The 22,859-nt window shown below is 46.6% G+C and overlaps 1 protein-coding gene across 2 annotated transcripts in view; it reads right to left on the reverse strand.

The window, feature by feature from the left end:
* CMTM8 (CKLF like MARVEL transmembrane domain containing 8) overlaps window positions 1-14,818 on the reverse strand; it is a 57,817-nt gene extending 42,999 nt beyond the window's left edge. For both annotated transcript variants that reach the window (XM_038769827.1, XM_038769817.1), the window contains exon 1: window positions 14,621-14,818. In XM_038769827.1, coding sequence (XP_038625755.1) covers window positions 14,621-14,767 — 147 coding nt within the window. In that variant the 5' untranslated portion in view covers window positions 14,768-14,818. The remainder of the gene's footprint in view (window positions 1-14,620) is intronic.
* Window positions 14,819-22,859: the final 8,041 nt, after the last annotated feature.

Genomic DNA, 22,859 nt, shown 5'->3' on the forward strand with positions numbered 1-22,859 from the left:
ATTGGTAGCCACTGGAGATTTTTGAGGAGGGGAGTGATATGCCCAGAGCGTTTCTGGACAAAGATAATCCGGGCAGCAGCATGAAGTATGGATTGAAGTGGAGAGAGACACGAGGATGGGAGATCAGAGAGAAGGCTGATGCAGTAGTCCAGACGGGATAGGATGAGAGCTTGAATGAGCAGGGTAGCGGTTGGGATGGAGAGGAAAGGGCGGATCTTCTTCCCTTCAAAGCCCTACTGAGAGCTCACCTCCTCCAGGAGGCCTTCCCCGACTGAGCCCCCTCCTTCCTCTCCCCCTTCTCCCTCCCCATCCCTCCCAGCCTTACCTCCTTCCCCTCCTCACAGCACCTGTATATGTATATATATTTGTACATATTTTATTACTCTACTTATTTATTCTATTTGTACATATTTATTCTATTTATATTATTTTGTTAATATGTTTTGTTTTGTTGTCTGTCTCCCCCTTCTAGACTGTGAGCCCACTGTTGGGTAGGGACCATCTCTATATGTTGCCAACTTGTACTTCCCAAGCGCTTAGTACAGTGCTCTGCACACAGTAAGTGCTCAATAAATACGATTGAATGAATGAGTGAATGAATGAACCTACTTTTCTCTTGCCTTTGATACTTCCCCAAAACCAGGACTATTCAAGTCCTGTTTTCCAAGACATATACTCTAATCCCTAAACCAACTGCACTAGATCCCCTTGGGAGGTATGGAGCCAGTCCCCTGCACCATGGACCCCTACTGACCCAAAACAGGCTCCCTGTAGGATTTGTGCCCTTTCACCTGATGCCAGTACTATTCTACCACTTCTCAAATGTAACATGCCCATGCAAATGGAAGTATTTTTGCAAGATTTGAAATTGTGCCCCTGGATTTTGAGGGGAAAATTTTCTGGTAGCCTTACAAAACAAATCTACCCATCTAGGCAGTTGCTTCTGGCTGGAAGTAGGCAGTGTGCAGAAAGTGGTTTGGGAATCTTCTGCCCAGAAATTTGTACTGAAAAAGATTTGGGGGGAGACATCTGTCATCGAATTTGGCTTACTGTGGCCAGGGCAGTACTGCTAAGAACCACTCCCAGCTTTTCTCTCCAGCTAGGACAAACAACATATAAAAAGGTTGATTCCCAGGAAGGCAACCAATTTTTCCAACAATCATCAGTATACAGCTCACCTTTTCCTGCCTCCTGCAACTCAGCCTGCATAGACCGCTCCTCTAATGCCGGCCCATTCAATTAATGCTATTTGAGCAGCTACTCTGTGCAGGGGACAACACTAAGTGCTTGGGAGAGTACAATGCAACAGAATGAGCAGACATGTACCCGCAAAAGAATTAGCAGACAGGAACCCTGCCCATAATGAGCTTTCAGTCCCACTACCGACCCCTTGCCCAGGTCCTCCCTCTGGCCTGGAGCTCCCTCCCTTTTCATATCTGACAGTTTGTCACTCTCCCCACCTTCAAAGCCCTCCTAAAAAGAAAAATAATAATTAAAAAATTATCCTTTTAAAGGCTTTTCCTGATTAAGCCCTCACTCCAACTTGCCCTCCCCTGTATTGCCTATTCACTCATTTGTGCCCTTCAGCATTTCATATTTGCTCCCAACCCAGCACTTATATACATATTCTTATTCTCGCCCGTTTCTCCTATCTGTAATTTATTTTAATGTCTGACTCTCCCTCTGTAAGCTCCTACCAACTCAATCGCATTTTCATTCCCAAGCACTTAGCACACAGTACTCTGCAAACAGGAAGTATCCAATAAATACCATTTGATTGATTGAAGCACTCCATGGGAACATGGCTAATACATGTTCAGATACAGTAATCCTGTTCTTCACATTTAGGAATGGCTGGAGTAGGGAGTAGTTATTGCAGTACCATGTAGTTTCACCATGAGTCAGTAGTGCAGGTTTAATTCCCTACTCCCAATTAAGCCACCCAACAACTTCACAAAGAATCTGTTTCTAGCTTTCCTTTGGGAAGAAAATGCCATCTCTGAAGATATAATACAGTCAGCAGCTGCCAAAGGACACCACCCAGCAATACTGGGCAATTAAGGAGGCGGCAAACAACGATGGCCAATTTCTCAAGTCAGCAGTTGTGCAACAGACAACACTTCTCCATCTTTTAGAGCCTTGGAATACACCTGGAGCCTCACAGTCATTCCTGAATCTAAAAATTGTTACTAAGCCTGGATGAAATATATGTTCACTCAGAGATGCAATGTAATAGTGCAAGTTTTAAAATAATAATTATGGTATTTGTTGAGTGCTTACTATGTGCCAACCACTGTTCTAAGTGTTGATTGCTACTTTTCTTTCAAAAGTGAAGTATTTAGATTATATGTGACAAGAATGACAGGAGGAAAGTTATGAATCTATTTGGTAAGGCATGATCACATAGGAAGTTGATTTCCCATAAGAGAGAAGTGGTTCTTACCAAAAAACTGAGCTAGCCGTGGGCATGCTCTACTCATTTTGGGGAGTAGCATTAAAAGCATTAAAAGAACGCAAAGGCAGGAAAACTTTGTGGAAGAAGAACTGGAGAAGAATGACCTTTATTTTACTTTTGCAGTCACCTATTTACTCGCATCAATACTTAAACTTGTGAATTTTGAATCTCAAAACAAGCTTATTTTTGTCTATTAAAGAACAAAAATAGATTATCTTAGACCAATTAGGCTGACATTTAATGTTCCAAGCTGGGAGAGGAAAAATGTCAGGTTTAGTTAAAACACTGGAGGAAAAGGCAAGAAAACATTGTGGAAGAAGAATAGGAGAAGGTAGTAATCCTTAAAATGGTAAGATCAGGAGGAAAAAAAGTGTGAAGAGATTTGGACAAAATCAAGGAAAGAAAGGGGACTTTCAGCTAATGAAGTTGCATCTCAATGGTATTTATTGAACACTTACATGCAGAGCATTGTACTAAGTCTTTAGGAGAATGCAACTCTAAATGAGGCTTAAAAGACTGCAGTCATTCATTAAAATCTACTAAGCAAAGGAAACTAAAGATCTAGATATCCCTAGGAATCCTTAGAATTTCTTTAATTAAAAGAATCTTAAATCACACCAGTTGAAGTGATGCTAACATTTTCCTGCCATAGGTGCACATACACAAAAACATATACCCCTGGAAAATTACACTCCAAAGTTTGTTGTTGTTTTTTTAAGATATTGCACAATGAAGACAGTCCATGATCCCTCAGCCCTCCTGGAATACATGTTTTTGTAGTATCCTATTTTCAATAACCGTTGCATGAGTTATCACAGAGAATCATATTAGTTATGTCTGATGATAATACTCATGGTAAAGTTGAATACTGTCATGTTCAATGTAGGAATGGAGATACACTGTCCATTCCCACCAGAGACCAGCTCGACCAACCTAATCTATAATCCATGAGTCCCATTCAGGGGCACAACAGTCAGCAAGAGGCCTGTTGGAAAGGACTTGGGAAATGCCTAAATCTTTCTTAGATTCCTTTAGAGGGGATGCTCAGTTTTCCAAGAGTGGTGATGAATTATTTGTATAGAAATCGAGTGAGTGCTAAAGCGCTGCATAGTATTACTGCAGGACCTCTAAGTGAGGTAAAGATCAGCAGCAGTAGGGCTTAGCACTGTACTAAGAGAAGGAGCGTGGCTCAGTGGAAAGAGCCCGGGCTTGGGAGTCAGAGATCATGGGTTCGAATTCCAGCTCCTCCACTTGCCAGCTGTGTGACTTTGGGCAAGTCACTTCACTTCTCTGAGCCTCAGTTCCCTCATCTGTAAAATGGGGATTAAGATTGTGAGCCCCACTTGGGACAACCTGATCACCTTGTACCCCCCCCCAGCACTTAGAACAGTGCTTTGCACATAGTAAGCGCTTAACAAATACCATTATTATTATTATTATTACTAAGGCCTGTGCCACATAAGTAGCAGCCTCATTTAGTTGTTGTTTTTTGGGGGGTATTTTTGTTGTTTTTTTTACAGAGACTTTACTTCTTCATGTGGGACCCTGCTGATCTTTTATTTCTCCACGTGGGACCCTGCTGAATTATGAACTAATCTACAAGGGAAATGTACATTTGGCCATCCCTTTAAGCAATAATAATAATTATGGTATTTGTTAAGCACTCATTATGTGCCAGTCACTGTTCCAAGCACTGGGGTATACCAAGATAATTGGGTTGCACACAGTCCCCCCACAGGGCTCACAATCTTAATCCCCATTTTACAGATGAGGTAACTGAGACAAAGAGAAGAGAAGTGATTCACCCAAGGTCACATAGCAGACAAGTGGCAAAACCAAAAACAGAGCCCATAACCTTCTGAACTCCAGACTCATGTTCTAACCACAGGTCATGCTGGGCAGCCACTGCTGCCAGCACTGCATGTTCCATGGCCCAGAAGCAGCAGAGGTAGGGTGATAATCAGGGGTGACTCAGAGGGTTTCCTGTGTCTGTTCTTGCCAAAAACCACCCACTGCCTCTAGTCAGCCCCTGCCAATCTGGGACTGAGACTTGGGCGACCTGATCTGCTTCCCCTCAGCATCAATCTGGTCCCCGCTGTCGGCTCTCCCCATCCCAGGCAAGACGAGCGGGCAACACAGTAATGTAATCTCAGGGTTGGATAACCCCAGGCTCCCTTCTCCCTACCAGCCCAGAGGCACTGGAGCAGGTTGTGGGAGAGGGTGACACAGGAGTGGGATAGGGAAGCAGCATGGCTCAGTGGAAAAAGCGCCCAGGCTTTGGAGTCAGGGGGTCATGGGTTCAAGTCCCGGCTCCGCCACTTGTCCGCTGTGTGACTTTGGGCAAGTCACTTAACTTCTCTGAGCCTCAGTTACCTCATCTGTAAAATGGGGATGAAGACTGTGAGCCCCACATGGGACAACCTGATCACCTTGTAACCTCCTGAGCACTCAGAACAGTGCTCTGCACATAGTAAGTGTTTAATAAATGCCATTATTAGTAGTAGTAGTAGTATAGGGGTGAAGGTGGCAGGCTCATGCCAACCTGCACAGCGCTTGCCCTGGCAGCGTACAATGTGCAGACAGGGAGGAGCTCTGTGGTCAGAGCCAGCTGGGGTGCTGGATATAAGATTTCACACTCCCGCAGCTCTGTCGACAGCCCCGTCAAAGGCCCCTTGGGTCAGCAGTCATTGTCATCTGGGTGAACTTCTCTCCTGTCTTAGGGCACACAAATGTCTGAAGCCAGTCCTGTTTTTCTCTATAAATGCCAGAGGATCTGACATGCCCCTTTTAAAAAGCACATGCCTACCACACTCTGCAGTGAAGAGTCTCCAGGTTCTCATTAATGATAATAATAATAGCATTAATATTTAAATGCTTACTTTGTGCCATGCACTAAACACTGGTGAAGTTACAAGATAACCAGGTTGAACACACTCTCTGTCCCCCCAGGGCTCACAGTCTAAGCAGGAGGGAGAATAGGTACTGAATCCCCATTTCACAGATGAGGAAACTGAGGCACAGAGAAGTGACTTGCCCAACATCACCCAGCAGGCAAGTGGTGTAACTGGGATTACATCCCAAGTCCCCTCACTTCCAGGCCTATGCTCTTTCCACTAGGCCATGCTGTTTCTAAGCAGGAAAAGACAAGGGATAGCGGAATCCAGTTGCCCTTTCCAATTACCCTTACACTAAAATGTTGCAACTTACTTTCTAGAAGTCTACTTACTTGATTGCTGTCATCTTACCCCATTATCCTATTTTGCACTAGTCACTAGGTTTAACTCCACAAGAAAAATCTAGGATTTAGATTTTCAGTTACCAAACTGCACTCCTTTTCCATGACAACTTGCAAAAAGGGATTAAGAGTTAGATGTTTGCGATTTGGATATTTTGTGATTGTTTATTTTATCTACATGGTTAAACCCTTAGACAACACAATACAACCAAGGGAAAATTAATCCAGCATCACAACACCTAATGAAATTGAAATTTACCTACTATGTAGCAGTACTGTTACAAAACTCCGTTGTCTTCAAATGGAGTTCTACTATTCTTTCCCCAGGCCAACTGGGTTTCTTGGACAGTCAAGTTGGTTAATCAAACATTTCTCTCAGGGTCTTATCTAAGAAATGCTATGCCTCCTTCCCCTTTTTTCCTTGCTTGGGCAGAACAGAAGATTTCAAAATGAAGTAAAGTGAGAGAAGACAGAGGATAGGCAAGAAGAACCCAGTTTAGGGAAAGGAGTCAATTCACAGAATAAGACATGCTCCCCAATGGCAGAGTGTCCAGTATTCAAGTCAAACAGATTGCAGCAGCATACATGCATTCGGAAGAACTTAAGCAAACACACACAAGAAGTGCCCTTTCTGGGTCAGATCAAAGATTCACCTATTTTAGCATTCTGTCTCCAACCATTGTCATATTTATTGAGCACCACCTTGGTGCAATATACCAAACTTTTGGGAAATATGAAACGACAATGACACATTCTCTGCCTACAAGGATCTTGCACTCTACTGGAAGAAACAGACAAAACACAAACACATAACAGGTAGGATGCAAAAGTCACCCTCTGTTAACTATCTTAATGGTGGAAGATTCATTCAGGGCTGTAAAGGAAATAGTCAAGAGATCTAATGAATTTGAGTCTAAGCATCACTAATATTACTAAGATACTACCATCTCATGGCAATTTAAAAATATGGGATCAAATTATGGTGACCAGACAAGTCATTTTAAACTAACTTTATAAACTCAAAGTGTAAACAAAATCACTAGAAACTTAAGGCATCTATTCAAGAGTTCTGAGACTGTGAGCTCATTGTGGGCAGGGAACTTGTCTTGTCTGTTGCACAATGCTCTCCCAAATGCTTAGTACAGGCTTCTGCACACAGTAAGTGCTCAGTAAAGCACTTATTATCTCAGTGATTGCTGAGCAGCAGCATGGCCTAGAAGATAGAACACAGGCCTGGGAATCAGAAGAACCTGCGTCCTGATCCCGGCTTAGCCACTTGGCTGCTGTGTGAGCTTGGGTAAGTCATTTCAACTTCTCTGGGCCTCAGCTGTTTCATCTGTAAAGTGGGGATTAATACTGTGAGCTCCATGTGGGACATGACCGTGTCCAACCTGATTACCATGTTTCTACCCAGTGCTTAGTACAGTGCCTGACACACAAACAGTGCTTAACAAATACCATATAACAAATAAATACAATTGATTGATAACTTGAAAGGTAAATTTGCAAAAGGTGAGAGCACACAATGTATTTTTAAACAGGCACTGTACCTGAGGAGCAGCTGAATGCCAATACTATTATCTCTAAAAATATTTTCAGAAGTGATTCAGGTAATTATATATCAGTGACTCATTAATAGAGTAGATAAGTTTAGGGTCAGTGAGTACTTAAAGAGACCATGTTGTCTATCTCCCCCTCCCCATCCCACAACGGGTGGTGTTTTTCAATGGGGAAATCGCTTCACTGCCTTGATGGAATTCAAGCATATGTAGGAAGAAGGGAATTGATAGATATATTGGCATTTTGAAAATAACCACACAAAAGGCTTTTTGAAAAATTGAATAATTATGAGCCCACGTGGGACAACGTGATTACTTTGTATCTACCCTAGTGCTTAGAACAGTGCTTGGCACATAGTAAGCGCTTAACAAATATCATTATCATTAGTATTATGAGATTGAAAAAAATACTGTCACATAAAAATCAAACAGGAGACTCAGGGGGTTGGGATGGAAAAAAAGTACTGGCTTTGTTAAACATCTTATACAGAGGGAGTATGCCGTGAAGTCTCAGTGTGTAGATGACATTAAGCTCTCTGGATGGTGGCACGCTGTCTAGATGTAGATAAACTGGTGGAAGATCATGAAGCTGAATGGATGGAAAAATGGAAAATGTGAAGAAGTACTTTTGTAAAAACTGTAAGTGCCTTAATGCGCAAGGAACTGGACTAGATATTTGGTGGGAGCGGAGGGAAGAAGAGGGGGAGGGTTATGCCAGAGGAGATATTCCCTGGCCTACTGGCATATGCAAGGATCAAAGCGATGAGGCACATAGTGAAATAGAGTGGTAAATTCAGCAGAAACAAAGATTTAATTCAAGCAACAAGAGTCAAGAGTATAGTTCCGTGGGGGTGGGGGAGGGTGTCACTCTGCAACTTCCCCTACCTAATTTTAATGTCCATCTCTCCCACTAGTCTTTTAGCGCCTTTAGGATGGGAACTGTGATGACCCACTCTATCTTACAGTACTTTCCCATGCACTTCATACAGTGTCCTGCACACAGTAAACACTCTATAAATACCATGGACTGAATGAGTAGTCCCGAGGCCCCTCCCACAACAGGCAGGGCCATTTTCTAGGCCCAAGTCATTTACAGCTTTTCCAGTGTTTTAAGAGTTGGGAAGGCAGGCTTTGCTTTGCCACAGCAGGATGAGTCTCTCCCCAGTGAACGCAGATGAGGGAAGGGTGGATGTTGCCTCTGATCATTATTTCTCTATCCCAAAACTTAGGAGAGTCCCAGGCTGCCATGGCTACCATCTCCATCTGCTTCACTCCAGTACAGAGCTATCGGTAATCATCCAAGTCATTGTTGACTGCTCTTTTAAATTGTTGGGGCAATACATGCCAGTAGTGAGAAAGGGCAACTGAATGTTGAGTTCATCTGGAAAGGGATAAAAATCCAAATAAAAAGCATAGTTCTACCATGAAACAAATCTTTGGCCCATCCACTTAGACACTCAATCTACTCATATTGGCAATGACTTATTAATAGAGCTAGAGAAGGTCAATAAGGTGATCCGGACTAAAGAAGTTTCCTTATGAGAACAGATTGAAAGGGGTGGAGCGTCCTCCTCAGTCTTTTCCAACTAAATTGCATCCTTCCCAAGATGCAGTGACCAGAACTGTTGCAATATTCCAGGTTATAGACCTATATAGTGACAAATTATACCTTGCTCTCTCTGCCATCCTTGGTGATGGCCATCATTACGTTAACTTTTTTAGCTGTCTCCACAATTTAAAATGCATCTGTCACTTTTCAGTTCACTCAGCTTTATGAAATCTTCCTGCAGTTTTCCTCCATCCAGATGCATTTCATAATCCTGGAAGAGCTTAATATCATCTGCAAACTTGGCAATCTAACTCTGCACTCCTTCCGGGTCACTTATGTTAAATAAGACCAATTCTAGCACCCAGCCTCGGGATTACATACACATCTCCATCTCCTAGAGTGCCCATTTATCCCCCCCTCCCCTTTATTTCCTGCCTTTTGGCTAGTTTCTGATCCAGGACAGAACATTCCCTCTAATCTCATAATTACTCACTTTTTAAACAGCCTTTGGTGTAAAACCTTGTCAATGGCCTTTTCAAAGTCTGAATATATTGTTTTTATTGGTTCCCTTTAGACACATGCTCGCTGACCCCTTCAAAGAATTCCAGCAGAGTAGTGAGGCATGCTTTCCCTTTAACGAAGCCACATTGTCTCTGTCCCTAGTTTGTTTTTTGGTTCTTTTTGAAATAGGAAAGATGAACCAAGATTACATTTTTTAAAGTCATAATAAAAGCCAAGGAATAGTTCGGAATTGAAGCGGGGCTGAAAGGGAGGGGGGATTACATGTGTTGGCCTTTAAATTAAGGGACTAAAACAGGCATACAACGTCAGGGAATCATTTCTTCACTTAGGGCAAGGCAGAATTTGTCAGATAGCATCTTGGAACCCCTCAAAAACTCATTCAGGATCTTCAAGCCTGCTTAGTAGGAAGGAAGCCGAGGAGTGTGGGAGAACAGTCAGACTGAACCAAACTCTGCGGGGAAAAGAATAAAAAGCTAAAGATAGTGAAGGAATGGGGCAACAACTGATCATGAGGACTAAATTAAAAAAGGAAAGAATGTATCAGGAATTCCTAATAGTAAGTGGGCAGATTAGGCTCTTACATGGATTAAGGAAAAGGGAGCTAATGATTAGTTAGTTCTTCCCTGCTCCAAAGCTCCCCAAGTTATGGTTAGAGAAACACCCATTTGATTCCAACCATCCAGTCAAGAGTAAAATAATCAAAGTCCACTTTTGAGGGAATTGTTACCTAGCCAGCTCAGCAGTTTGTCTCAAGCATTCTTCTAAGGGAAACACTCCCTTAATACCAAGTTACATCTCTATTTCAACCCCTTGCTTATACGTCCTTTTCCTTCAAAGGGAACAGCCCACCACTCACCCCATCTTCAAAGCACTGCTTAAAACAAAACAACAAAAAAACCCAACTCAACCCCTCCAGAAAGACTTCCCTGGCTAATGCCTCATCTCTCGGTTTATGCCACCCCTCCACAGCTCCTAGGTACATATCCTTATACCCTGTACATTTATTTTAATATCTTTCTCCCCCTCTAGGATATAAGCTCCTTGTGGGCAGGGATTAACATGTCTACTGACTCTATTACATTGTGCTCTCCCAAGCACTTAGTACAACCCTCTGCACACCATAAATGCTCACTAAATACAATTGATACATTGTTTTTTTCCTCCACCCACATTCTTCGAAGCATTGAACGCCTTGCCCAGGTCATGGAGAGAAAGAGTCCCACCATCCCGGCGCCCAGGTGAGCAGGCAGGAAAACGTGTGTCCATCTAATGGGTGGCTGACGGCCTGGCACTGGATGTAAACCTCCTTGAGCAAGCTCCGGTGGCCCACGGGAACCTTTCCCGGCTCCCAGCCTTTTGGGTCAGCCTGACTGGAGGTCTGGCTGAGGGATGCCGGGAATTCCCTGCAGGTGGGCTTTTGGGGGCTTGGGAGGTCCCGGCCAGGACTGATGGAGGGCCGCATGGCCTAGTGGATACTGCATGGGCCTCGGAGTCAGAAAGACCTGGGTTCTAATCCCAGCTCTGCCACATCTGCTGTGTGCCCTTGGGCAAGTCACTTAACTTCTCTGTGCCTCAGTTACCTCACCCGAAAAATGGGGATTGAGACTGTGAGCTCCAGGTGGAACAGGAACCGTGTCCAACCCGATTTGCTTGTATCCACCCCAGCCTTGGTACAGTGCCCCTCTCATCTCTTTTCTCTCTCCTCTCTCTCATCAGTTTCTCTGCCCCCTCTCCCTTCTAGACTGTGAGCCCCTTGTGGGGTAGGGACCGTCTCTATCTGTTGCCGAATTGTACTTTCCAAGCGCTTAGTACAGTGCTCTGCACACAGTAAGCACTCAATAAATACGATTGAATGAATGAATGAATAGTAAGCACTTAGCAAATGCCATAATTATAAGCTCTTGGTACAATGCTTTGCACACAGTAAGTACGATTGAATGAGGCCAAAACCCAGGAAAGTGCAACATGGGGGCGGGGGGGGGGGGACTGCTTGGTCTCTAATAATAATACTAATTATGGCATTTGTTAAGTGCTTACTACGTACCAGGCACTGTTCTAAGCGTTGGGGTAGAGAAGCAGCATGGCTTAGTGGAAAGAGCAAGGGCTTGGGAGCCAGAGGACATGGGTTCTAATCCTGGCTCCACCACTTGTCAGCTAGGTGACTTTGGGCAAGCCACTTAACTTCTCTGTGCATCAGATACCTCATCTGTTAAATGGGGATTAAGACTGTGAGCCCCACATGGGGCAACCTGATTACCTGGTATCTACCCCAATGCTTAGAACAGTGCTTGGCACATAGTAAGCACTTAACAAATACCATTATCATTATTATTATTATTAATAAAGGTAATCAGGTGATGGGGCTCACAGTCTTAATCCCCACTGTACAGATGAGGTCACTGAGGCCCAGAGAAGTGAAGTGACTTACTCAAAGTCACCCAACTGACAAGCGGCGGAGCCGGAATTAGAACCCATGACGTCTGACTCCCAAGCCCGTGTTCTTTGGGGTGGGGGTGGGGGCTGCTTGGTCTCTAATAATACTGAGAAGCAGCGTGGCTCAGTGGAAAGAGCCAGGGCTTGGGAGTCAGAGGTCATGGGTTCTAATCCCAGCTCCCCAACATGTCTGCTGTGTGACCTTTGGCAAGAAACTTAACTTCTCTGAGCCTCAGTTACCTCATCAGTAGAATGGGGATTAAGATTGTGAGCCCCATGTGGGACAATGTGATCACCTTGCATCACCCCCAGCACTTAGAACAGTGATTGGCACATAATAATAATAATAATAACATTGGTATTTGTTAAGCACCTACTATGTGCCAAGCACTGTTCTAAGGGCTAGGGGACAGGATACAAGGTAATCAAGGTTGTCCCACGTGGGGCTCACAGTCTTCATCCCCATTTTACAGATGAGGGAACTGAGGTACAGATAAATTAGGTAACTAGCCCAAAGTCACAAACCTGCCAAATGGAGGAGCTGGGATTAGAACCCATGACCTCTGACTCCTAAACCTGTGCTTAATAAGCTCTTACCAAGTGCCATTATTATTATTATTATTATTATTATTATTATTAATAACTAATGATGGTATTTGTTAAGCGCTTACTATGTGCCAAGCACTTTTCTAAGCACTGGGGGGATACAAGATCATCAGTTTGTCCCCTCTGGGGCTCATAGTCCCCATTTGACAGAAGAGGTTTCCCTCCCCACAGCACCTGTATATATGTTTGTACATATTTGTTACTCTATTTTACTTGTATATATTTACTATTCTATTTGTTTTGTTAATAATGTGCATTTAGCTTTAATTCTATTTGTTGTGATGACTTGACACCTGTCCACATGTTTTGCTTTGTTGTCTATCTCCCCCTTCTAGACTGAGCCCCCTCCTCATCCCCCCGCCTTACCTCCTTCCCCTCTCCACAGCACCTGTATATATGTATATGTTTATATGTATTTATTACTCTATTTTATTTGTACATACTTATTCTATTTATTTTATTTTGTTAATATGTTTTGTTTTGTTGTCTGTCTCCCCCTTCTAGACTGTGAGCCCACTGTTGGGTAGGGAGCATTTCTATGTGTTGCCGACTTGTACTTCCCAAGCGCTTAGTCCAGTGTCCTGCGCACAGTAAGCGCTCAATAAATATGACTGAATGAATGAATGTGAGCCCGCTGTTGGGTAGGGACCGTCTCTATATGTTGCCGACTTGTACTTCCCAAGCACTTATGAGAAGCATAAGAGAGCATAAGAGAAGCAGCGTGGCTCAGTGGAAAAGAGCACGGGCTTTGGAGTCAGAGGTCATGGGTTCAAATTCCGGCTTCACCAATTGTCAGCTGTGTGACTTTGGGCAAGTCACTTAACTTCTCTGTGCCTAGGTTCCCTCATCTGTCAAATGGGGATGAAGACTGTGAGCCCCACGTGGGGCAATCTAATCACCTTGTATCCACCCCAGCGCTTAGAACAGTGCTTTGCACATAGTAAGCGCTTAATAAATACCATTATTACTATGATGATGGAATTTATTAAGCACTTACTAAGTGCTGAGGAGGTTACAAGGTGATCAGTTGCCCCACGGTGGGGGGGGGGGGGGGTGTTACAGTCTTCATCCCCATTTCCCAGATGAGGGAACTGAGGCAAAAAGAGAAGTTAAGTGACTTGCCCAAAGTCACACAGCGGACAAGTGGTGAAGCTTAATACAGTGCTCTGCACACAATAAGCACTCAATACGATTGAATGAATGAATGAGTGGCGAGGCTGGTGGGGGGTTTCTCTCTTCCCCCTCCAGGAGGCCTTCCCAGACTGAGCCCCTTCCTTCCTCTCCCCCTCGTCCCCCTCTCTATCCCCCCATCTTACCTCCTTCCCTTCCCCACAGCACCTATATATATGTATATATGTTTGTACATATTTATTACTCTATTAATTTATTTTACTTGTACATATTTATTCTATATATTTTATTTTGTTAGTATGTTTGGTTTTGTTCTCTGTCTCCCCCTTCTAGACTGTGAGCCCACTGTTGGGTAGGGACCGTCTCTATATGTTGCCAACTTGTACTTCCCAAGCGCTTAGTCCAGTGCTCTGCACACAGTAAGTGCTCAATAAATACGATTGATTGATTGATTGATCACTCTACTTATTTTACTTGTACATGTCTATTGTATTTATTTTGTTAGGTATGTTTGGTTTTGTTCTCTGTCTCCCCCTTCTAGACTGTGAGCCCACTGTTGGGTAGGGACTGTCTCTACATGTTGCCAACTTGTACTTCCCAAGCGCTTAGCACAGTGCTCTGCACACAGTAAACGCTCAATAAATATTGATTGATTACTCTATTTTACTTGTACATGTCTATTCTATTTATTTTATTTTGTTAGTATGTCTGGTTTTGTTCTCTGTCACCCCTTTTAAACTGTGAGCCCACTGTTGGGTAGGGACTGTCTCTCTATGTTGCCAACTTGTACTTCCCAAGCGCTTAGTCCAGTGCTCTGCACACAGTAAACGCTCAATAAATGATTGATTGATTACTCTATTTTATTTTGTTAGTATGTTTGGCTTTGTTCTCTGTCTCCCCTTCTAGACTGTGAGCCCACTGTTGGGTAGGGACCGCCTCTAGATGTTGCCAACTTGTACTTCCCAAGCGCTTAGTCCAGTGCTCTGCGCACAGTAAGCGCTCAATAAATACGATTGATTGATTGATTGAGAGCGCGGCTCCGGGGGAAACTAAGGCAGGCGGGCGAGGGGGGGGGTGCTGTGCGCTGTACTGAGCGGGGGGATGGGGGGCGATGGGGGGGCCGGACTCACGATCTCGGCCAGGATGAGGAGTCCGGGCAGGGTGCGCAGGAATTCCCTGTCGTAGGCGAAGCTGGCGCTGGCCGTGGAGAAGTGGTCGGTGGCGGAGCTGGCGGTGGTCGTCACCGTCTGAGACCGGGGACGCTGCGCCTCCTCCATCGCCGGGCGCCGCCTCCACGACGCCCTCCGGGATGGACGGAGGGAAGGAAGGAAGGAGAGGGAGGGAAGGAAGGAAGGAGAGGGAGGGAAGGAGAGGGAGGGGGCGGCGACCGGGGCTGCACCTGCCGGGTCCCGGGATTGGGGAGGGAAAGGGGGCTGCGGCTGGGGGACCCCGGGATTGGGGAGGGAAAGGGGGCAAGGGAGCTGCAGCTGCCGGACCCCGGATTGGGGAGGGGGCTGCAGCTGGGGGACCCCGGGATTGGGGGGGGAAAGGGGGCAAGGGAGCTGCAGGACCCCGAATTGGGGAGGGGGCTGCAACTGTGGGACGCCGGGATTGGGGAGGGAAAGGGGGCTGCAGCCGTGGGACCCCGGGATTGGGGAGGGAAAGGGGGCAAGGGAGCTGCAGTTGTCGGGACCCCGGGTTGGGGAGGGGGCTGCAGCCGTGGGACCCCGGGATTGGGGGGGGGGAAGGGGGCTGCGGCTGTGGGATCCGGGATTGGGGAGGGAAAGGGGGCTGCAGCTGCCGGACCCCGGATTGGGGAGGGAAAGGGGGCTGCAGCTGCCGGACCCCGGATTGGGGAGGGGGCTGCAGCTGTGGGACCCCGGGATTGGGGAGGGAAAGGGGGCTGCGGCTGGGGGACCCCGGGATTGGGGAGGGAGAGGAGGATGCAGGTGTGGGACTCTGGGATTGGGGAGGGAAAGAGGACTGCAGCCGTGGGATCCGGGATTGGGGAGGGAAAGGGGGCCGCAGCCGTGGGATCCGGGATTGGGGAGGGAAAGGGGGCCGCAGCCGTGGGATCCGGGATTGGGGAGGGAAAGGGGGCCGCAGCCGTGGGATCCGGGATTGGGGAGGGAAAGGGGGCTGCAGCCGTGAGGCCCCGGGATTGGGGAGGGAAAGGAGGATGCAGGTATGGGACTCCGGGACTGGGGAGGGAGAGGGGGCTGCAGCTGAGAGCTCCGGGATTGGGGAGGGAAAGGGGGCTGCAACTGCCGGACCCCGGATTGGGGAGGGGGCTGCAGCTGGGGGATCCGGGATTGGGGACGGAAAGGGGGCTGCAGCTGTGGGATCCGGGATTGGGGACGGAAAGGGGGCTGCAGCTGTGGGATCCGGGATTGGGGACGGAAAGGGGGCTGCAGCTGTGGGATCCGGGATTGGGGACGGAAAGGGGGCTGCAGCTGTGGGATCCGGGATTGGGGACGGAAAGGGGGCTGCAGCTGCGGGACCCCGGATTGGGGAGGGGGCTGCAGCTGCGGGATCCGGGATTGGGGAGGGAAAGGGGGCTGCGGCTGGGGGACCCCGGGATTGGGGAGGGGGCTGCAACTAAGAGCCCCGGGATTGGGGAGGGGGCTGCAGCCAAGAGCCCCGGGATTGGGGAAGGGGCTGCAGCTGAGAGCCCCGGGCTTGGGGAGGGAAAGGGGGCTGCACCTGTGGGAACCCTGGGATTGGGGTGGGGGCTGTAGTTGAGAGGGCGGGGATTGGGGAGGGAAAGGGGGCTGCAGCTGAGAGCCCCGGGATTGGGGAGGGGGCGATCCCGGGCTGCAGCCGCGGGCTCCCGGGATTGGGGCGGGCCGGGCCGGGGGGGCGGCCCAGGCAGGCAGCCGCCTCCGGGCCGTCGGGGAGTCACCTGTTGGCGGCCGATGGCTCGGCTTCAGCCTCCCGGGCCCCCCAGTTGGGCCTGCCTGTCCCCCTCGGCCTGTCCCCCTCGGCCTGCCCCCCTCGGCCCGCCCCCCTGAGCCCTTCCTGGCCTGCCCCGTCCGAGCCCGGGAACTTCCCGGGAATGGGCTGCAGCCCGCAATGGGGACAGTCAGCAAAGGGACTTCCCAAAGTCACTCCGCCAGCCCCGTGGCAAAGGGGGAGGGCCGGAGACGGACACTTGCCTGGTCGCCTGAGGTGTGCTGGGGCAGGACCTTCTCTTTCCTTCCTCCTCCTCCCCCTTTCCCTCTTCTTCTTCCTCCTCCTCCCCCTTTCCCTCTTCTCCTGCCCCCCATCATCATCAATCGTATTTATTGAGCGCTTACTGTGTGCTGAGCACTGGACTAAGCGCTTGGGAAGTACAAGCTGGCAACATATAGAGACAGTCCCTACCCAACAATGGGCTCACAGTCTAAGAGGGGGAGACAGAGAACAAAACCAAACATACTAACAAAATAAAATCAATAGAATAGATATGTACGAGTAAAATAAATAGAGTAACAAATATGTACAAACATATATACAGGTGCTGTGGGGAAGGGAAGGAGGTAAGATGGGGGGGATGAGGGGGAGAGTCTGGGAAGGCCTCCTGGAGGAGGTGAGCTCTCAGTAGGGCCTTGAAGGGAGGAAGAGAGCCAGCTTGGCGGATAGGCAGAGGGAGGCCCCCCGGCAGGCATCAGGCCGGTAGCCCCCTGCCCCACAATCGGTCGCCTCCAGGTTGCACTCCCATGCAGCCCTGATTCCTGGTGTTGCCCAAGCACAAAATAAACACTTCCTACTAGGAATACTAGCAGTCAATCAATCAGTCGCATTTATTGAGCGCTTACTGTGTGCGGAGCACCGTGTTAAGTGCTTGGGGAAGGGTGCTGCAATAATCAACAGTGACAGTCACTGCCCACAAAAAGCTCACTACTATCAATCAATCAATCATATTTATTGAGCGCTTACTATGTGCAGAGCACTGTACTAAGCGCTTGGGAAGCACAAATTGGCAACATATAGAGACAGTCCCTACCCAACAGTGGGCTCACAATCTACTAGCAGTCAATCAATCAGTCGTATTTATTGAGCGCTTACTGTGTGCGGAGCACTGTGTTAAGTGCTTGGGAAAGGTCGCTGCAATAATCAATAGTGACAGTCACTGCAATAATCAATAGTGACAGTCACTGCCCACAAAAAGCTCACTACTAGGAATACTAGCAGTCAATCAATCAGTCGTATCTACTGAGCGCTTACTGTGTGCGGAGCACCGTGTTATGTGCTTGGGAAAGGGCGCTGCAATAATCAACAGTGACAGTCACTGCCCACAAAAAGCTCACTACTAGGAATACTAGCAGTCAATCAATCAGTCGTATTTATTGAGCGCTTACTGTTTGCGGAGCACCGTGTTAAGCGCTTGGGAAAGGGCACTGCAATAATCAACAGTGACAGTCACTGCCCACAAAAAGCTCACTACTAGGAATACTAGCAGTCAATCAATCAGTCGTATCTACTGAGCGCTTACTGTGTGCGGAGCACCGTGTTATGTGCTTGGGAAAGGGCGCTGCAATAATCAACAGTGACAGTCACTGCCCACAAAAAACTCACTACTAGGAATACTAGCAGTCAATCAATCAGTTGTATTTATTGAGCGCTTACTGTTTGCGGAGCACCGTGTTAAGCGCTTGGGAAAGGGCACTGCAATAATCAACAGTGACAGTCACTGCCCACAAAAAGCTCACAGTCTAGAGCGGGGGAGACGGACATCGATACAAATAAATAAAATTACAGATATGTACACAAGTGCTTTGGGACTCGGAGGGGGAGAGAGCAAAGGGGTGAATCATAATAATAATTGTGGTGTTTTTTATGTACTTACTGTGTGGCACCATCTAGACTGTGAGCCCACTGTTGGGTAGGGACTGTCTCTATATGTTGCCAACTTGTACTTCCCAAGCGCTTCGTACAGTGCTCTGCACACAGTAAGCGCTCAATAAATACAATTGATTGATTGATTGATTACAAGCAAATCGCGTGGGACACAGTTTCTGACCCACACGGGGCTCACACTCTCATTCCCCATTTTACAGATGAGGTAACTGAGGTACAGAGAAGTGAGGGGACTTGCCCAAGGTCACACAGCAGGCAAGTGGCAGAGCCGGGATTAGAAACCACTGATTCCTAGGCTCATGCTCTGTCCGCTACACACCCCACCCATCCTATCCACCACCACCACTGCCCCCCTTCAGTCCACCACTGGACAGCCTTATCATTTCCTGCCCTTCCCATCAGAAACAATATAAGGAACCTGTTTAATCTCTTTCCTTTTCTGCATGCAAGTTCCAAAATCTGCCTAGGTCTCCCTCTGTGTAAATCATCTAGGCCCATCATCCCGCCATGGAGACACCAAGCTGCAACAAGGTATTTTTGGTGTCTAGGGTGGGAGTATAATTTCACGCTTCCCCACCATCCTGGTGAAAAACAGAAGAAAATGTGGCATTTTTTCATTTGATGATTTATTTGAATGTAAAAATAAATCTTATTATAGGATCTTTTCTTTAAAATAATGCTAACTGGTGTCCCCCTTCCTCCTCCCTCTCCCCTACCTACCCCCACGAGGGGCACTTAAGTTGGGTCAAAACCGTTCTCTTCCAAGTAAGTGCTTTGACTCAGTCCTACTGTTGTCATAAACACCACATTGGGCAGAAAAAAAAACCCTCCATACTTCTAAATAAAGGAGAGTTGCTCAGGGCTGGCAGCTCCGGAAATTGAGATGATCCGTTCAAGACAGGATAAGGCAATGGATCACCGTCAGGTTCCTTTTCCTGAATGCCCTCACTCAGCTTCCCGTCTCTGGAGTTGCCATATGAATCGTTTTCCTGGTCCATAGGATCATGGAGGGGGGTTGGCCGGCCCCCCAATGTGGAGAGTGGTACATTATTTCCTCTGTTGCCATTGCACATACCACCACCCCCCGCCCCGAGATGGAAGGGTTTGATGATGAGGTGCTCAAAGAAGCCTGATAAATGGGCTTTTGTGAGAATTAGAGCAGGGCCGGGGATGAGCGAAAGTCTTATGAGATGGGGTGGGTGCACAGTCACTGGAAAATATCTCTTTGAGCTCTGATTTATCTATGCTTCCCTTACAGTTGCAACCGCAGGAGGACTGGGTTGCATTTTAAAATTCCTAAAATGAATTACAATGATGTCATGTAGGAAAGATGACTTAAAGGGACATTAGGCCCAGCCCAGTATGTCATCCCAATTCCTGTTTTCATTCTCCTGCTTCAACCTTAGACTGTGAGCCTCATGAGGGACAGGGACTGTGTCCAACCTAACTCACTTTCATCTACCCCAACGATTAGAACAGTGTTTCACACTAGTGAGCGCTTAACAAATATAAATAATTAATAAATTAAGCTTAGATCAGTGACAACTAGGAAGGAAGAAATAAATTTCTCTTTCCCACTTTGCCTCGTCCTCGCTGCTCCCCAGTGTTGACTCAGAAGCCAAAGTAGAAGTCACGTTTTTGATATTTTGTGTCTGGGGTCCTCCTCGCCATCAGCGAAGCAGCATGGAGTAATGGATATAGAGTCTGGGGCTGGAAGTCAGAAGGTCACGTGTTCTAATCCTGCCTCTGCCACGTATCTGCTGTGTGACCTTAGGCAAGTCACTTCGCTTCTCTGGGCCTCAGTTACCTCCTCTGGAAAATGGAGATTGATCCTGGGAGCCCCACTTGAGACAGGGACTGTGTCCACTCCGATTTACTTGTATCCACCCCAGCACTTAGTACAGTGTCTGGCATGTAGTAAGTGCTTAACAAATGCCATAATAATCATTATTATCATTATTATTATCCATCACAGTTTTAAGTGGCCAGTTCTTAGTTACCCTGCAAGCGGCGTTTGGACTGTGGACAGTCGCAGCAGCAGACGGAGATCTTGACCCAGGACTGGCTCTAGGTTCATTTGGGAGAAGACTCTGGGTGGCTGGATTCATTCATTCATTCATTCAACCATATTTATTGAGCGCTTACTGTGTGCAGAGCACTTTGTGTTCGTGCAGGGAGGCAAGGAGAACATGAGAGCAATTGCCCGCGTCCCTTGGCCAAAAGCACTTCCTTCTCAACCATAGCTTCCCAGGGAGGCAGAGGAGGACTCATTGCAAGCCCCCTTCACTGGCCCTGGGGGGAGAGAGGAGAAAATGGGGGAGAAAATGGGGAGCCCACTGCTGGGTAGGGACTGTCTCTATATGTTACCAACTTGTACTTCCCAAGCGCTTAGTACAGTGCTCTGCACACAGTAAGCGCTCAATAAATACGATTGATGATGATGATGAACTTCCTGCAGGATGGCCTAGTGCTTCCACTGAGTCTGGGAGTCAGGGCACCTGAGTTGCAGTGTCGGCTCTGCCACTCACCTGCTGTTTGAACTTGGGTGAATCACTTCACTCTTACTCATTTTATTCATCTGTAAAATGGGGATGCAATACCTGCCCTCCCTCCTACTTAGACTGTGAACCCACTGTTGGGTGGGGACTGTGCCTGACCTGATTAACTTGTATCCACCCCAGGGCTTGGTGCTTGGCACATAGTAAGCACTTCACAAATGCCATGATTAGCCCCTTCCTTCCTCTCCCCCTCGTCCCCCTCTCCATCCCCCCATCTTACCCCCTTCCCTTCCCCATAGCACCTGTATGTATGTATATATGTTTGTACATATTTATTACTCTAGTTATTTATTTATTTATTTTACTTGTACATATCTATTCTATTTATTTTATTTTGTTAGTGTGTTTGGTTTTGTTCTCTGTCTCCCCCTTTTAGACTGTGAACCCACTGTTGGGTAGGGACTGTATATGTTGCCAATTTGTACTTCCCAAGCGCTTAGTACAGTGCTCTGCACACAGTAAGTGCTCAATAAATACCATTGATTGATTGATTTAAATCCATCTTCCACCCTCCAACAGACAGAATCCTCAAGCAAGTCAATTTTGGGGGATGATAATGAGGGGAGAGATGCGTTAAATCTAGCTCCATTTAATCAATGCTTAATCTAATACTGCTTTGGCCTCTACCAACCATATAACATAGGGATTATAACCAAAGCCTGACTAGAAAGAAGGAACAAGTTTTCCCAAAAGCATATTTACCCGTTGTTGGGCAGGGACTGTCTCTATATGTTGCCAAGTTGTACTTTCCAAGTGCTTAGTACAGTGCTCTGCACACATTAAGTGCTCAATAAATACGATTGAATGAATGAATAAAATTAAACTGAGGAATCATACACCACAAATCTAAAATGCAAATAGTAGGAAAAAAAACCCAATGAACTGTGAATCCAGATTAGGCTACAATCCAGATTAGTATTGCTTCCAGTGACAAAATCAATTTAGGGTCACCCCAAATTTCCATAAGATGACAGGAAATCAAAGAACAGAGAGTATTAAAAATAGAACATGGTAGTGGGTACTTGTTGGAGAGGCAGGGGGAAGCACAAAATGGCTTTCATGTGTTTTCTTTTTGGGGTTCAACATTAACAAAGGTTATGAGCTTTGAGGTTTGATTATTTTCAGGCCAAAGAGGTAATTCCTTGTATAAATTCAACTTAAAAGTGAGGTAAGGTGAGAGTGTCAGAATCCTTCATCAGTTAATTAAATGCTCGTATGTGCATGGCATTGTGCAAGGTACTATCCAGAGCGAGGAATTTTATTTTTCTTTTTTTTAATGGTATTTGTTCAGCTCTTACTGCATTCCAGGCTCTGTTCTCAGTGCTGAGATAGATACAAGGAAATCAGGTTGGACACAGTCCATGTCCCACATGGGGCTCACAGTTTTACTTCCCATTTTACAGATGAGGTAATTGAGGCCCAGAGAGGTGAAGTGACTTGCCCAGGGTTCCACAGCAGACAAATGGCAGGTGACATTAGAATCCAGGACCTTCTGACTCCCAGGCTTGTGCTTTATCCATTAGGCCATCCTGCTTCTCTATGAAACAAATGGCAACAATACAGATGCTGAGAAAAACAGCATAAATTGGTAAGGCGATTGTTGCATAGAGAAGAAGTAAAAGAACAAACTATAACTACACATTTATATATTTTTTTTCTGTAGGTGGTGTCTAAAGCGTATGTGGTTTATAGTGCACACAATCATATCAGACTCAGGTAAGCCACTGTCCTTGCCACATGGAGTAATATTCAGTAATCAGACTTATCGGTGAACAACATGCAAGGATCTTGTACTTTAGTCCGTATGAATACGCCACATACCCCATTTCCACAGGGAGATTTTGTTGGCATAGTGGACTATGCTGCTGGACTCCTGTTTTTTTCATTTCATGGCCTTCCTCTAGAGATGCTGAAACTAGCTAAGTCAGCTTGTAAGTGTCAGTGGCACACATCTGCATGGGGTGAACCTAAT

This window comes from Tachyglossus aculeatus, chromosome 2 (genome assembly GCF_015852505.1).
Source record: "Tachyglossus aculeatus isolate mTacAcu1 chromosome 2, mTacAcu1.pri, whole genome shotgun sequence".
NCBI classification, from domain to species: Eukaryota; Metazoa; Chordata; class Mammalia; order Monotremata; family Tachyglossidae; genus Tachyglossus; species Tachyglossus aculeatus.